Below are 14,935 nucleotides of genomic sequence, written 5' to 3'. Positions count from 1 at the left end.
CAACTGGGTTTTGAACCTGCAAACCCAAAATTCTAGAATTAACTTAAACACAGCTTTGGGAGCTAGTGCATCACAAGTAATCAAAGAATTACAGGCTTATGTCCCTGTGGACCGGGGACTCTGAAGCAGATCAGGTCATGCTGAACATGAGCGTTTTTGCTCATGCCGACATCGTGGCCGTCTGCATTTTGGATGAATGCGATGTGGTTTTGTTGACCCTTTAGCTTTTTAAAATACAAATCGAATGGCCACGATGTCGGCATGAGCAAAAACGCTCATGTTCAGCATGATCTGATCTGCTTCCCATGGACTCAGCATTGCGGGCATGAAAATAGCATAGATTCTTTACCAACAGCAAGATGAAGACCTCTGGCTCCCAAGGGCTTCACACTTCTGGTTAATTGGGTTGTCTTAATGCATTCAAGTTGAAGGATGTCAAGAGTTTGATATTTTGAGGTGTTCATTTCTTTCGGCAATTTTGGTATCGGTTCTGTATCGTTTGACCAGCGATTCAGGTGAATCGGTCGATGTTGATACTCAAGTGTATCATTCTGTATTCGGCTAAAAAAAATATTTAAAAAATATTACATGTCAATCAGAACATTCGCATGTGTTAAAGATATTAAAATAATATTAAAAATATTTATAAGTATTTTTTTTTATATTTATTAAAAAATGGCCGATTCAAAGGTGAAGCTTATCGATATGCTGTCTATACAGGCCGATAAGCACCAATACTGACAACATTTTTCTGCTTATACTGGTGGCGGGTACTTACTGATACTGACAACATTGCTTTTCGGAAATAACGAATCCAACAAGAAACTATTCTTAGTGGGAAGATTACACGTGAAATTGTACATTGCAGACACAGAAACAAGATCGTGGTCAACTTGGCATCTATTTTTTTTTTCTCTCTGATAAAAGAAGGAAAAAAAAAACTTCACTTTTGTCTAGGGATGGCAGTGGACCGGGGGAAAACGGGGCCATGCCCCGGCCTCACCCCGTTTGGACCAGGGATGAAATGGGGATGGAGGAGGAGATGAACTTACACTTTCCCCCTCCCCACCCCACCCTGTCCTGCCCTATCCCCAATCCTTTTAAAGGATGACAATAGACCGAGAGAAAATGTGCCCCCGCCCCGCCTTGCCCCCGTTTGAACCGGGGATGAAGGGCATGAAACAGGGATGAAGGTTAAAATGCTGGGATGAAGGTTGGGGTTTTTAGACGAAAACAGAGATATGAAGGTGTGAGTGGAGGTTAAAATGTGGGGATGAAGGTTCGAGTTTTGAGACAGGGCGGGGCGAGAGTGAAGACCTTGTCACCCGCGCCCTCCCCAGTATCCCTACTTTTGTCTAATTCCCCATTTCCCATCCTCACCTGTTGGTGCCAGCCTACAAGATCTTGAAACCAAACTTTTCAATCAGCCTCCCAGAAGACAACTATAGGGTGACAATTCCTCGTCTATTCAAGGTGTTGAATGCTCCAAAAGATCATTTCTTCTGACATTAAAATCTTTTTTTTTTTAAAGGCTTCTGAGAAAAATCTTGCCTGGACTTCTTAATGCAATTTTTCCACTTGCTTGCGCCCTTCACTAAGCTTCATACTCAGAGAAATGCCAATCAAATCATTTGGCCTGTGTTTCTCATCCCTTCCTTTCCAGACAAACATTGAAAAGTTGCTGACCCGGCCACCACCGCCACTCAAAACTGCAATACGTGTTCATATTTACTTTCATTTTTAAAGTTTTTTTTTTTAACGATCGCTATAATTTAGTTAGTGATTTTAAAAGAAAATAGCCGTTATGTTCAATATCGTAAAAAAAACAGTTTTCTGTATAAAGATTTTTATCAGGTAGAATTTTCTCCAGATAAATACTGAACTGTTTAACAATTTTTGTGAAAGATACCGTTAAAAAAAACATATCGGCAGGGTGATAGAGGTGCTTTGTGCATGTGCATGTGCAGAATCCACACCTTTTTTTTTTGAATTATACAAAAAAAAAACAATCCCAAGCAGATGTGGGGCAGGTGATATTTATTAAGTTCTCATTAAATACAATCTCCCTTCTTATCTCGGTCTCCCAAACAGACTAACCTGGGATGAAGGGGCCACATTGGATTTTTTAGTTTTTTTTTGTTTTATTTTTAAATTCTGACCGTAACTTGATTTTATAGGGATCAGCTCTTAAAGTGTTCGATTTTGACACATGATGGGTTTTTATAAGGTTCGAAAAATCAACAGTCCAAAATCTTTGTAAATTTTTGAGGCTTCAATTATCATTTTTTTCATTGAAAACACATGATTCAGGTGTGGATTCCTCGTAAAGCGACCATGCTCAACACATTTATGTGGTCAAAATTGTGAAAAAATACAGAAAGAGCGAAAAAATCCATCAAGCACATAATGTTAAAGTACCTGCATCTCTCTCTCTCTCTCAATATATATATATATATATATATATATATATATATATATATATATATATATATATATATATATATATATATATATATATATATATATATATATATATATAAGCCAGGGTTAGGCAAACCCCCACCAATTATACAAGGTACCAAGCACCCATTGGTGTGTGTATAAAGCCTGCAGGTAAGCCTATTAGCATGTGGGCTGGCCCAACCCAACCCGTGATTTTGTCCGGATGGGTATAAACTCTGTTGGGGTTGAGCAGTGGCGTGGCTAGGATTCATGTGAGGGGGGGAGGGGGGCAAACAGGAGTGTAGCTTTTGTGTGATAGTCAGGGGTTCGGGGGCAGCGTCCCCGATTTTTTTTTTGAGATAAAATAAAAAATGACTATAATTATTAATAAAAATCTATTTCATATGGACGAATCAAACTATTTGCTGCAGTCAGGGCTGGGCAAGAACTGGGCTGGGCTACAAAAATGGATAAAAATCTATTTCATATGGAATCAGGACTGGGCTTTTAATTTTTTTTTAACTGTTTCGGGAGGCAGGGCTGGGCTACAGCCCAGTCCTGCCTCCCCTAGTTACGCCTTTGGGATTGAGCCTTCTTCCAAAAACTAAGCCCAAACTCGACCCATTTGAACCGGGCCATATATATATATATATATATATATATATATATATATATATATATATATATATATATATATATATATATATATATATATATATATAAGTGAGGCAGACCCCCACCAGTTATACAAAGTGCCATTGGGTTTAGAACTTGCAACGCCTCCCCACATGGTGACATGCACTAATAGCTCCTACCAAACAAGCAGAGCCCTCGTTGGTGTGTGTTCGTGTTTGTAAGTACTCAGTTAAGCTCAATTTGTAAAATCTCATTAAGTAGTAAGAAATATATTAATATAAGAAAGAATATATGATTGAACCAATTGGTTTGCCAAGATAGGCTTAGCGCTAGAATCTTATTGTTTCTATAACTAAAATAATGTATTTATTTGCAATCCAATTTCTCTTTCAGAAGAAAATTTTCTTACTGTTTCAAAACAATGTATTTTCCTGTAAACAAACCATATAGAGTTCAACTTGTTTAGTTTGGGTTATTATGAGTTAGAACTCGGCTTGGTTCATGATGGAAATGTGCCAAGCTTGAACACTTCAAGCTTAGTTCATTTGACTTATTTGCCAGCCCTGCTCAAGTTGTCATATGATCGTCCTATGGTGGCCTTCACCTGCCTGCCTTTGTCTCTCTCTATAAATATTTTATATGACCTTGCATAACTTTTGATAAAATCCATGAATTGTTATTTTAGCATTGCATGCAACTATGGATTATGCAAGATCTTATCTTGGTTTTACCACTTTTGGTTGTAGGATGATGTCATTTGAAAAACTTATATAAGTTGCATCATTTTAAATATGAAAAAAAGCCTTAACTTCAAAACTTTGGATACACTAATTTTAATGTCTCACAAATCAAGTTAGAGGTGTAAACTTGAATGAGTTGGGGGTAATGCAATGTATCTTATTCTTATTCGACAATGGTCTCTTAAAAATGAGGCTTTCAATAGATAGACCTAATCATGGTGTTAGTACGAGAAAATCACCTCATGACTGTGGAGCATGCAACACACATGCATGCACTAGGACCAACATTCTCTCTCTATCAGTCAAGCAATTTGATATGTGCAAGGATATGAAAACCTACTGAGAAACAATAGTTAATAATCACACTTGTTAGTAGCTTTCGAGATATGATTTGCTATGCGAACTTTGGCCCTAAACAATCACTGTATCCTATTTTAGTATCATATATCTTTGTATTAAATGAACACAACTTTTCTGATGCTTGTAATAGTAACTAACATAAGCACATTATAATATAGCCTGGCCTCTAATACATCTTTCAATGTAGTCCTGGTTAATATATTAGTAAATATGCATATATTGAGTGAAAGTCGTGATTTATCGAACAAGTTTTTTTGCAATATTGTTTTTGAGATATGTTTATAACTATTGTGTTTGTTAAATTTTATTTTCGGCACTACTAAAATCTTATTTTAATTTAAAATATTACTTATTGAGAGACGACCTTTGCCAATTAAGAAAGTGTGATTGGAGGTTGGCATCAATTGAGACTTATTTTGTTAATGAAAAATTAACGTCTCAATAATCTATAAATAAAAGGTCTCGCCCTAGGGAGGAACATTGAAGAAATCCATCTAAATAGCCTTATGCCATGTAGCCAAGAGACAAGCTTAAGCACATCTCATTAGGCGTGCTCCTAAACCTATAATAGACAAAAGTTGAAGCTCAATTCTCTTTTGATGGTGGTCAAGTTAAAGTAAGTTAATCTAATCTTGTGTTTTTTTTAATCAACATAGATTTGGGAGCTTTCACTGGTGAAAGGTATACTTTCTTTTTCTCTCTTTCTTGACTTTATTATTGATTTATGTATATTATTTATTCAAATTCATGTTTGAATCCTGTGCATATGTTCGGGTTGGATCATAATATGATATGAGGTAGCACTTGACAGAGTCAACTTGCAGAAGCCATAACTTCACAATCATATATCATAATTTAGTGATATTTTATGTTTGAAATTGCATGATAATTGAATGGTTTATGTTTTGGTAGATTCAATTATTTATTTAAATAAGCTTGATCTTAACTAAAATCATATTGATGATTGTTGATTATAATTATATATTTATTTCTAATTCTAAATATAAATTATTTGAAATTTGATCCATTTAGATATGCTTAAATATTTTAATTGATTGTTTATGATCTTTAATATTAATTTAGAATATTTATTTGGTTATAGAAATTTTATTTGCATATTTAAATTGATATGTCATATGGATCATATATAGAAGTGTATAGCTTCTCTAATTACTATGATTATTTCAAGTAAAAAAGAGAATGAATGTTTCTCATAAAATCAAATAATTAAATTTTATATTTAGTTGCAATTATATATAGATATGTCATACTCTGATTGATAATATTCATTGTAGTATTTAAATTTTATAAATTTTATAGTTTTTTTTAGTTTCATGACCTACCACATTTTCCAATATCTCTATCTTTCTCTCAAGAGTCTAATCTTCCTTAATGATGTTTGTTCGCAAAAACCAACTCTCTCTCATATATATATATATATATATATATATATATATATATATATATATATGAGATACTAGAGTAAGAATCAATATTTTCATAAGTTTTTTTTTCTCAAATCTAATTGTATAGATGAATCTACATATTTACTTTTAAAGAGACCGGCTCTTGAATCATATAATTGTGATGTATAAGCAGGATTTTAAAGGCTTGAAAATCAATGTCGTAATTTTTTAAAAACATTTAAGCATAAAAAAACATGTTTTATGCAAGATTCAACAATTGATTCCTAGGAATTGAACCATTTTAACACATCCGCAAGGTTGGATTTGCAAAAACAGTATAAAAATGACTAGTTCACACTCTAATTTTCATATTCTAGTATATATATATATATATATATATATATATATATATATATATATATATATATATATATATATAAATGAAAACATACAAAATTGATACAATGCTAAATGAAATATGCTATTGGATTTTCAGTAATTTTTAAAAATTTTGACTATACACTTCTTGGATCATTTGATCTATATGTTTTTTTTTATAGAAATAACTTCTTGGGTCATTTTATTTTAATGCAAAGTTAGGTTTATATATATATATATATATATTTGGTGCTTTGAAGGCACCAAATTATATAGAACTATTGAGCTAAAAATCTTAGGCTAAAGCTTTATCAACTCAATTTGACCACTTAGATGTGTTCAATAAGGTTTGTTTGCTAAGGATCAAGCTTTGGATCGTATTGTTTGGATCCAAAAAATAAATTTTTTCCATCCTAAAATTTTAGTGTATTGTTGACCGTTCATTTTTTAAGCCCTTAAAAAACCTACTTATGTACCACAATCATATTATTCAAAACTCAATTTTCACTAATCAAACATTATAAGATCTAATTTAAAAAAAAAAACTAAAACATATGATTTTCAGCTCAATAGTTTTATATAATTTAGTACCTTCAAAGGCATCAAATATTGGCGTGGAGGTGATATCCCATGTGGTAAGAGGGGTCCTGTGCCAAGCTTAAGGCCCAGGTTCAAGTGCCCCTGCCACTTTGGGACTTATGAGATATCCGGTAGGGGTCTGCCTAACCCCAGCTTGCCAGGCATAAAATATTAACCCTATATATATTAACTAGAATATGAGAACTGGAAATATAAGAACTGCCATGTGAACAGGCCATTTTCAAGCATTTACAACATTTTTTTTGTGGAAATCCAACCATGTAGATGTGTTAGGCATGATGAGTTTTCTAGGAATCAGCTGTTGGAATATGAATTTTCGATAAAAAAAATATGATTTTTGGGTGCTTGAATATTTGTGAAGATTATGAGCCGTTGATTTTAAAGCCTTAAATAAATCTTGTTTATGCATCATAATGGGATGATTTAAGAGCTGGTCCTTAATCACATCCACACACAGTTTGATTCAAGAGAAAAGAACAAAAAATCCATGAAAATTGTTGTTCACAGAGTAGTTCTCATATTCCGGTATATATATATATATATATATATATATATATATATGTATGTATGTATGTATGTATGTATGTATATACAAGTGAGTAATGGTGGACGACTTACAAAGGTCGAATGGGCACATCACACGTTCGCCCAAAAGGCTTTTAAAGGCGGTCGTGACCTCCGAAGGTAGCAAAAAATAGCATTTGTTGTTGATTGTGCACAATCAATCTATCGTGCTCGTCCTGCATTGGCGTCCATTGTTAATTACTCAGTGTGTGTGTGTGTATATATATACAAAGTGCAGATACAAATGCCATAGGTTAGGTGTGGGCACACAAAAACATTTTCAAAAAATAAATACAAACTCTCCTTAGAGGCAGGGTGACCATTGCTATGAATTGTTCTTTTTTATTCTCTTAGAGAGAGAGAGTAATTGGCTGGTTTGGACAATAGATGGTCTAAGTTTTCAATATTTTGTTGCATGTTTTGCAAATCAATCCTTACAAATAGGATCTCGTTACTTTATTTATTGAAAACCATATATTAAATAAGAAATATTTATTTTTTTACATGTTAATAAAATAATCTAAAATTGAATTGTTCAGGTTGCACCTAAAATGTACAATAAAAGCTTATGTTTTCTTGAAAAAATAATTGATCAAAACTAAAAAAATGTCCACTCTTGGTCCCCACCACAGCTGATCACAGCCCTTGTTCAAGCTCATCTCATTTTACATATGAGACCTAAACATATTAGTCCCCAATAATTTCTCGTTCTGCCCCATAGGTTTTAAGTGTTTTATAACAGATTTGAACCGTAAGATGTGTTTAACATGCTCGATTTAGTGGGAATGGACTCTTAGATCATGTTAAAAAACATATTTTTCTGAGTCGGAAAAAACTGGTACCTTCATAGCCATTGATTTTGGATCACCGAAAAAATCTGTATACATGCCAAATTCCGGCGATCCAAAAGTTGGTTCCCACTAAACAAAACCTATAGATCACATCTACTGTGTTAGACGTGAGAAAAAAATACTTAAAACTACAATTTTTGAAAGGGCCTAATGAACTCATTGGCGAGCTGAATCACGAGAGCAGCTTCCTTCATCTACCAGTACTGTTTGGAGGTACAAAGTATATAGTAGGGGATCAAATAAAGTTTCAATCCTCGTGGTGTTTGAAAAGAAAAGGAAGAAAGAGTGAAGGTTATCATATCCAAGCAAATCTCTCTTTTTATCCTTTTTGTCCAATCTATTCCAAGATACCTATTTCTAGAAGAAGGTTAATGCAACACTTAAGTTACTTGGCTATTGAAAGACAAAACAAGAAAAGTATTTCACCTTGGACGCTAGTGGGCTATGGTACAGACCAAGATAATCTTCTCTTGTTCAAGTATCATTAAGTAGGGTTTATGAATATGAACGTGCATTCTTGTACTGAGTAACTCTTAACTAGTCTTATGCTTATCTTCTAAACTGTCTTAAACGGCTTCTAAGGACAATTTTTTGTTTTTGTTTTTGCATAGTTGCAAATTTTAGATGTATTCTTTAATTATTTCTTAATGTATTAAATTAGGTATTTTTTATAGTTATATGTGCATGTAAACTTGGTGAAGACCACTCATTTGAGTCAGCAAGTCATCCCACACAAGTTATAGAGTCAAGCTTGGCTGATGGGAGACGAAGTTTGCCAACTGTGAGTTATAGACGGGTTGCGTGACTTTTGTTAAATGACCCAATTTGGTTAGCTAGTTTCCAAAACTCTTCATTAAAAAAACCCATCTTAATTATTCCCTAATATTTAAAAAGAAATTTTATATTTTGTAAAAACATATTTTGGTGCAGGAGCGAGAGCGAGACACTATCAGGTTCATAAGATTCATTCGGATCTTGTTTTGGATTTTACTTCATATCAGATCTATCTCAGGTCTATATTGGTTCTTGTGTCATGTTTGAATCATAGTTTTTAGATTGAATCTTTCTTAGATCCAAATTAGGATTAGGGTTTTTAGGGTTTCCCTTTCTTCTTTATTAAGTATTCATGGTAGAGAGACAAAAAACATAGATGAATGAATTATGAGTGATTTTAATTGTTTTTCTTGAAATTTCTAATATTTTCTTTGTTTTTTTTACTTTTCTAGTTTCCTAATTATGCTAGGATGTCTATTCGTACTGGGTTTAAAAATGATCTTCTTGTTCATTGAATCAATTTGATATCCTCAGTCATCAATTTATTGTAAAGTTTGAGGAAAGATCCTGTTAGATAAAAGAGACGGTTCCCCTTGATTCGATTCATCCGATGATTCAAGAAAACAATCCCGACAGATTTTTGTTGTGAAGATCAAGAAAACATTCATGAAATAACATCAAAGCACATTTGGATAGTCTCGAGATTGATCAACAAGAAACACATAAGGCTCTTGATCATAATAGGTGAAAGATATCGAGTTTGACCAAAGAATCACCAATATTTAGAACTTGCCAACTAATCAAAACATCATGATGCCTCGTGAAGATGAAAGCAGAGGTATTATCCAAGATCCGCCCCATACTGAGTCGATCCACGGTTCGCCTAGGGTTAGGTTACCCTAGGTGATTGAAACCACTCATCCATCTGGTGTAACTTGAGTGCGATGGGGGTGATTCCTGGGTTAGGTAACCCGAAGATGGTCGGACTCATTTATTAATGGGACTGGTTTTGTCTCGGTTTTTAACAGGCTCGGATTTGAAGCGCAGCCCATGACCCATCGAGTCTGTGCATCTTGGCCCAAACCCATTTGTAGGTTATTTTTTAATGAAGTTTATAAATTAATTTTTATAATACCAAGCAATGAATTAAATGAAAGATTAATGCACTCATCTAATTATCTTTCTAATTCTTATAAATTAATTCAAACTCGTAAAATAAGCTCGACAAGCTGACCATGAACAACAGGTATATATGTAAGCTGAATATGAACAATGGGTGCCCCTCTTGACTGGAAGGAGCCTCATATCAAAGACACCAGAATGCCGTGATTATACTGCCGAATAGAATACAACACTACAAAAAATCGACCGTACCCGTATCCTCCTCAGTGACAGATTCGCCAAGATTGGTAATGTGTAAGACAGGTGTACTACGTCCCATTTGTCTCCAATTAGACTACACTACCCAAAGGCTGATCCAGCCATCCAATCTTCAATTGGCTGATGACAGAGAGTGGATATTATAATAAACAGTAAATACGTCGCCACTATTATACAATTCATTGATTCCAATCAACATGGCATTAGAAAAAAGGGTCAGATTGATGGAACCACCCTATCTTTTTTTCTTTATAAAAAAGGGAGTGAAACCCATACGCTAGAAACGAAAACGCAAGATTCTCTCAACTTGACATTCCATGAGTAGGCTACACATCATCCTCAACTATAGAAAAAATCTCTCTCTCTCTCTCTCAAGTAGCTACCTAGCTTACCGCTAGCCTATCAGGTTTTATAAGTGTTTTTTTTTTTTTCATATTTTTCTTTAAATTTGATCACAGGCCTGTTCAAAATGCAATCGATTCTTGGACTGTAAAAATAATATTTTTTTATTAAAAAAAATATAATTTCTTATTAAACATTGCTGATCATATATGCAAAAAATAATCTGAAAACACCTGTTCGCCCGTAATAAGATCATGGTAAGCAAAAAAAGTGGTAGACAACTATCACTATATATATATATATATAGAGAAAAACATAACTGAGTCTAAGATAAATGAAACATGTTAAATGGGGTTTTCTGCTTTTTCTATATTTTTTTTTTGCAATTTCATCGCCATAAATGTGTTGGTCATGGTCGATTTACCAGGAGTCTACACCTGGATCATGTGTTTTCAATGAAAAATAATATTTAAAGCTTAAAAAATTTACAAAGATTTTAGACCGTTGATTTTTTGAACATTATAAAGACCCACCAATGTATCTTAACTTTAAGAGCTGTTTCCTATAAAATCAAGTAAATAGATCACAACAATACGGTCAGAATTTAAAAATAAAACAAAATATATGAAAAACTCATTTAGCACCGACCCATTACTCTATATATAGGGCAAATATTGGCTACTAATGAAGATACAAAACTATATATATATATATATATATATATATAGAGAGAGAGAGAGAGAGAGAGAGAGGTGCTAAATGAGTTTTTCAGAGTGTTTTATTTTATTTTTAAATTCTGACCATACAGATGTGATTTATGTACTTTATTTTATTTTATAGGGATCTCTGCCAAATAGATGAGTTTTTATAAGGTAAAAAAATCAAAGATTCAAAATCTTTGTAAATTTTAGAAGATTAAATTTCACTTTTTTCGTAAAAAAACACATGATCTAGGTGTGGATTCCTGGTAAATTGACCTTCCCAACAAATTTATGAGGTTAGAACTGAAAAAAAAAACTGGAATAACAAAAAAAACCCATTTTACCAAGTATCAATTTCACACCTACCCATCTCTCTCTCTCTCTCTCTCTATATATATATATATATATATATATATACTGGACAACCAAGAACGCATAAATTTGTTCACCATCAATAGATTCCAACACAAAGAGGCGGTGGAATCAAGCCTCCCGATGCAAGGCGCCGATGGTCACTTCCTCCCATACCCTGCACTTCTGAACGCTCAGAAGCGGCATCCGATGTCTGTTTACAGACATTAACACTGTGATACGGGTTGACAACCGAGGCAGGGTTAGGTGACCGCGTCCAAGCATTTTATACATGCAACTATCGCGTGCAGTGATTTTTGTGTGTACTGTAAACCACAAAATACAAACATTTTTTTTTGTCTAATAAACCACAAAAAAATCGCTATACACTCGTAACAATTGTTCGTGTTTTGTGTGGTTCGAGCATCTTGTAAAGTCCTGTAACCCGATCATTAGATAGATCAGCTGTACCTGTCCTCGTACTTGGGGGCCATGCCAGTGTGGTTCAGTTGGGTAAGCTTCGAGGTAGAGCGCGAAGGAGCAAAGAATTTGTGATGGGGGGGGGGCAGCCGCGGGACTTTTTTTGGTATTTTTTAGGGAAAGGAAGGAGGCAAGGACGTATAGATGAGAAAGCTGGGGAATGCGGCGATCCTCGAAATAAAAAAACCCGGACTGCACGGGCCGCACTGTACCCTGCAGACTAGAAACCGCCAAACCACACTTTCATGGGCCCCACCGCCCACCGATTCCTCTCTCTCTCTCTCTCTCTCTTCTCATGTCTGGTTTGAGGAAGGGGATATATTTGGCATTTTTAAAAGTCTAAACGTGCAAGAGACCCTTTCCCGACGGAAGAAGAGCAGACTGCGCACGCAGCGTGGAGCATTTATTGGTATGTCTCTTCACAAAATTGGCAAAGAATTAAGCCTCATAAATAAATAAAAGCATAATATAAAGGAAAAAGAAAAAGGAAAGAGAAGCAAGACGAAGAGCGTTCCTGGCTAACACTCGAGTACACAAAACCAATAAGTCTCCAAAAAAATTACGCAAAATCAGAAGCGAAAATTACAATTGATTATTCTCTCGTAAAAGTACACCGGCCAAAACAATCCGGCGGAATCATCTCTTGACCGACCGGAGATCCTCCGCCAGCTCTAGACGACCAAAAAAACTCGCCGGAATCTCAACAAGCGTTGAGAAATCCGGCAGATCAAGGAGAAAAAGAAGAGATTAAGAAGGAAGGAGAAATCGACGACATCTTAGACGAACAGGTTAAGAATTTTCCGGTCGGAGACCAGCAGCGGGTCGGAGCTCTCCTGGCTTGTGATCGACCCCTCCGAGTTCAACGACGGACTCACAGCGCGTCGCTTCTCCGGCAGAGGAATCGCCGGAGAGCAAGAATTCAAGCACAGATCGAGCTTGCCCCTGCGCCTCCAGAGATCCTCCTCCTCCAAGACGGTCGATGCCGCGAGGCGCCACTTGATCGGCGAGATCGAACCGTCGTAGTCGTCATCCGCAGGGGCGTAGCCCTGCGGCTTCACCGGAAAGGCTAGAGGGATCTCAGGCAAGGGCTTCAGGGCTCCGCCGCGGAGCACCGTCTCCACGGCCGCCTGGCAGAGGTGCCAGTTCCCGCTCCACAGCAGCCCCACAGCTCCGTTCACCGGGTTCACCGTCCGGCCGGCCGCCTCGTACAGTAGCGACCGGAACACAGCTTCAGAAAGCCGCCGGAAAAACAAAAGAAAAAGAAAATTAGAACCAAAACAGGAGAAGAAGAAAAACCGAATCTATCGTCTGGTTTCCTGTGTGCAAACCCTACCATGTCTCTGGATCTCCGGCACGGCGGATATGAAGGACATGAGTCCGGAGCGGCCGAAGAACTTTGCGACGAAGACGGTGGCGTGGCCCTGGGCCTCCGGCGTCTCGATCCACTGGAGGCACGGCCGGAGGATGCAGGTGTCGCTGCACCCCTTTCGCAACACTCGGCACCCGTTGCAACTCATAGTTCGGAATTCCGGCGTCTTCTCTTCGGAAAAAGGTCATGCGACGACACACCCCGCTCTTCTTCCTTCCGACGAGAGAGAGAGAGAGAGCTGTTGCAGGCGAGCGTACGTCTTCTCTTTCAAGTAGTAGGGACTAGGGAGGGAGGGAGGGAGGGGTGGGGTTCCTTTAACCAGGATTGGTGGGGACTCGTAACCAGGGTTAAGGTTCCCAACTCCTGGGGTGCGACTCCGGGTCACGAGTCCGAATCGGGTGCAATATGATTGCAGAAAGTTGTGCATTAAGCACTTTATTGCCCTCCAGGCCTTGAGCCTCACAACTGACAGTCTCTGTCCTCAAGATGGAGGGTGATCAGGTGCTTAATGCACATGCGCAAATATTTGTAAAATAATATTTGCACCTGATCTCTTCACCCGGGTCACCGCGGCTTTGGCTTTTTCTCCCCATCGTTGGATTCCATCGGGATATTCGTGTTCCGTGATACAGGCGTAGTAGGTATATGGGACACGGTTGGGAGAATACAGCCCTGTTATGATTTGGTGTGTCAACAGGTTGGGTTTGGTCCGGACTCGGTTAGAACCAAACTTGGATTCGATTTTTGTGTATGGTATTGGATCCAGACTTGAGTCTACTGTAAAAACTATATCCCAACCCAATAAGAACTACATGAACCAGACCCCAGACTTGAGTCTACTGTAAAAACTATATCCCAACCCAATAAGAACTACATGAACCAGACCCGTACCATACCTGATAAAACCATTTTTTTTAATCATTTTTACATTGAAAAATTGTGGGTTATAATCGAAACTCGGGTCCGGTCTGAGTCTGGTATAAAATTTCACAAACTATACCCGAATCCATGTATAACCTTCGGGTCTGGACTCGGGTTCTAATACCTGGACCATATAGGGTTTGGTTTGGATCGGATCCAGGTAAAGCCGATCCGTTGATACCCGTATGTTTTTTGATGCTTGATCCAACACCTGAGGTGGTTGGCGCCTCGGGTGAATTCGAATCAGAGTGATGAGTGGGTCTGATCTGGCCAATGAGACTGTAAACTTTTGACTGACGCCGAGGGCTCATAATGGGGTAAGATCTGTGACTGGTCCAACTGTCCCCTTTATATTTTCTGCATACAAGACATCTATATTTTTTTAAAGAATTATGGAGCTGAATAGTGGAAACGATTACCGATATAAACCCATATGAGTGGAAGGCAAATCAGGTGCAATCACATTGCACATTTTAGTATGCCACTGTACCTGCTCCCCACTCCTTCTTCTGTTGAGCCCCACAGCTGACCGGCTGTATCTTTTTTTATAAATACTCGCTGAGAAAAAAAAACCCACGTGGGCCCCCCTACCACTGAGATGGAAGGCGAACAGATGCAGCAGCATACTCGAAGTGTGCAA

At 36.9% G+C, this 14,935-nt stretch overlaps 2 protein-coding genes across 5 annotated transcripts in view; one reads left to right on the top strand and one right to left on the bottom strand.

The window, feature by feature from the left end:
* The window catches only part of LOC149842219 (QWRF motif-containing protein 2-like), a 79,934-nt gene that overhangs the window by 11,267 nt on the left and 53,732 nt on the right, over nt 1-14,935 (top strand). For 2 of the 4 annotated variants that reach the window (XM_089999006.1, XM_089999005.1), the window contains exon 6: nt 4,835-4,859. In XM_089999006.1, coding sequence (XP_089855132.1) covers nt 4,835-4,859 — 25 coding nt within the window. Of the gene's footprint in view, nt 1-4,834; nt 4,860-4,979; nt 5,390-8,907; nt 9,168-14,935 lie in introns of those variants that run through there. The other 2 variants (XM_089999007.1, XM_089999009.1) reach the window with 2 other exon arrangements.
* On the bottom strand, nt 12,565-13,600 carry LOC149842220 (LOB domain-containing protein 37-like). The gene is made up of 2 exons (XM_090001318.1): nt 13,339-13,600; nt 12,565-13,233 (listed from the first exon to the last, which is right to left on the bottom strand). Exons 1-2 carry the CDS (start codon nt 13,520-13,522, stop codon nt 12,782-12,784), a joined length of 636 nt encoding a protein of 211 aa, XP_089857444.1. The 5' UTR covers nt 13,523-13,600; the 3' UTR covers nt 12,565-12,781.

The sequence above is a fragment of the Nuphar pumila genome, chromosome 3, assembly GCF_984573655.1.
Source record: "Nuphar pumila chromosome 3, dmNupPumi1.hap1.1, whole genome shotgun sequence".
Taxonomy (NCBI): Eukaryota; Viridiplantae; Streptophyta; class Magnoliopsida; order Nymphaeales; family Nymphaeaceae; genus Nuphar; species Nuphar pumila.
The sequence above is the reverse complement of the archived record's forward strand: the minus strand, read 5'-3'. Positions and strand labels throughout refer to the sequence as shown.

Excerpts from the sequence above, each read along its gene's own strand:
- LOC149842220 (XM_090001318.1), bottom strand. The coding sequence starts at position 13,522 with ATGAGTTGCAACGGGTGCCGAGTGTTGCGAAAGGGGTGCAGCGACACC. Across the intron at positions 13,234-13,338 it reads GCCGGAGATCCAGAGACATG|CTGTGTTCCGGTCGCTACTG; the intron begins GTAGGGTTTGCA and ends GGCTTTCTGAAG.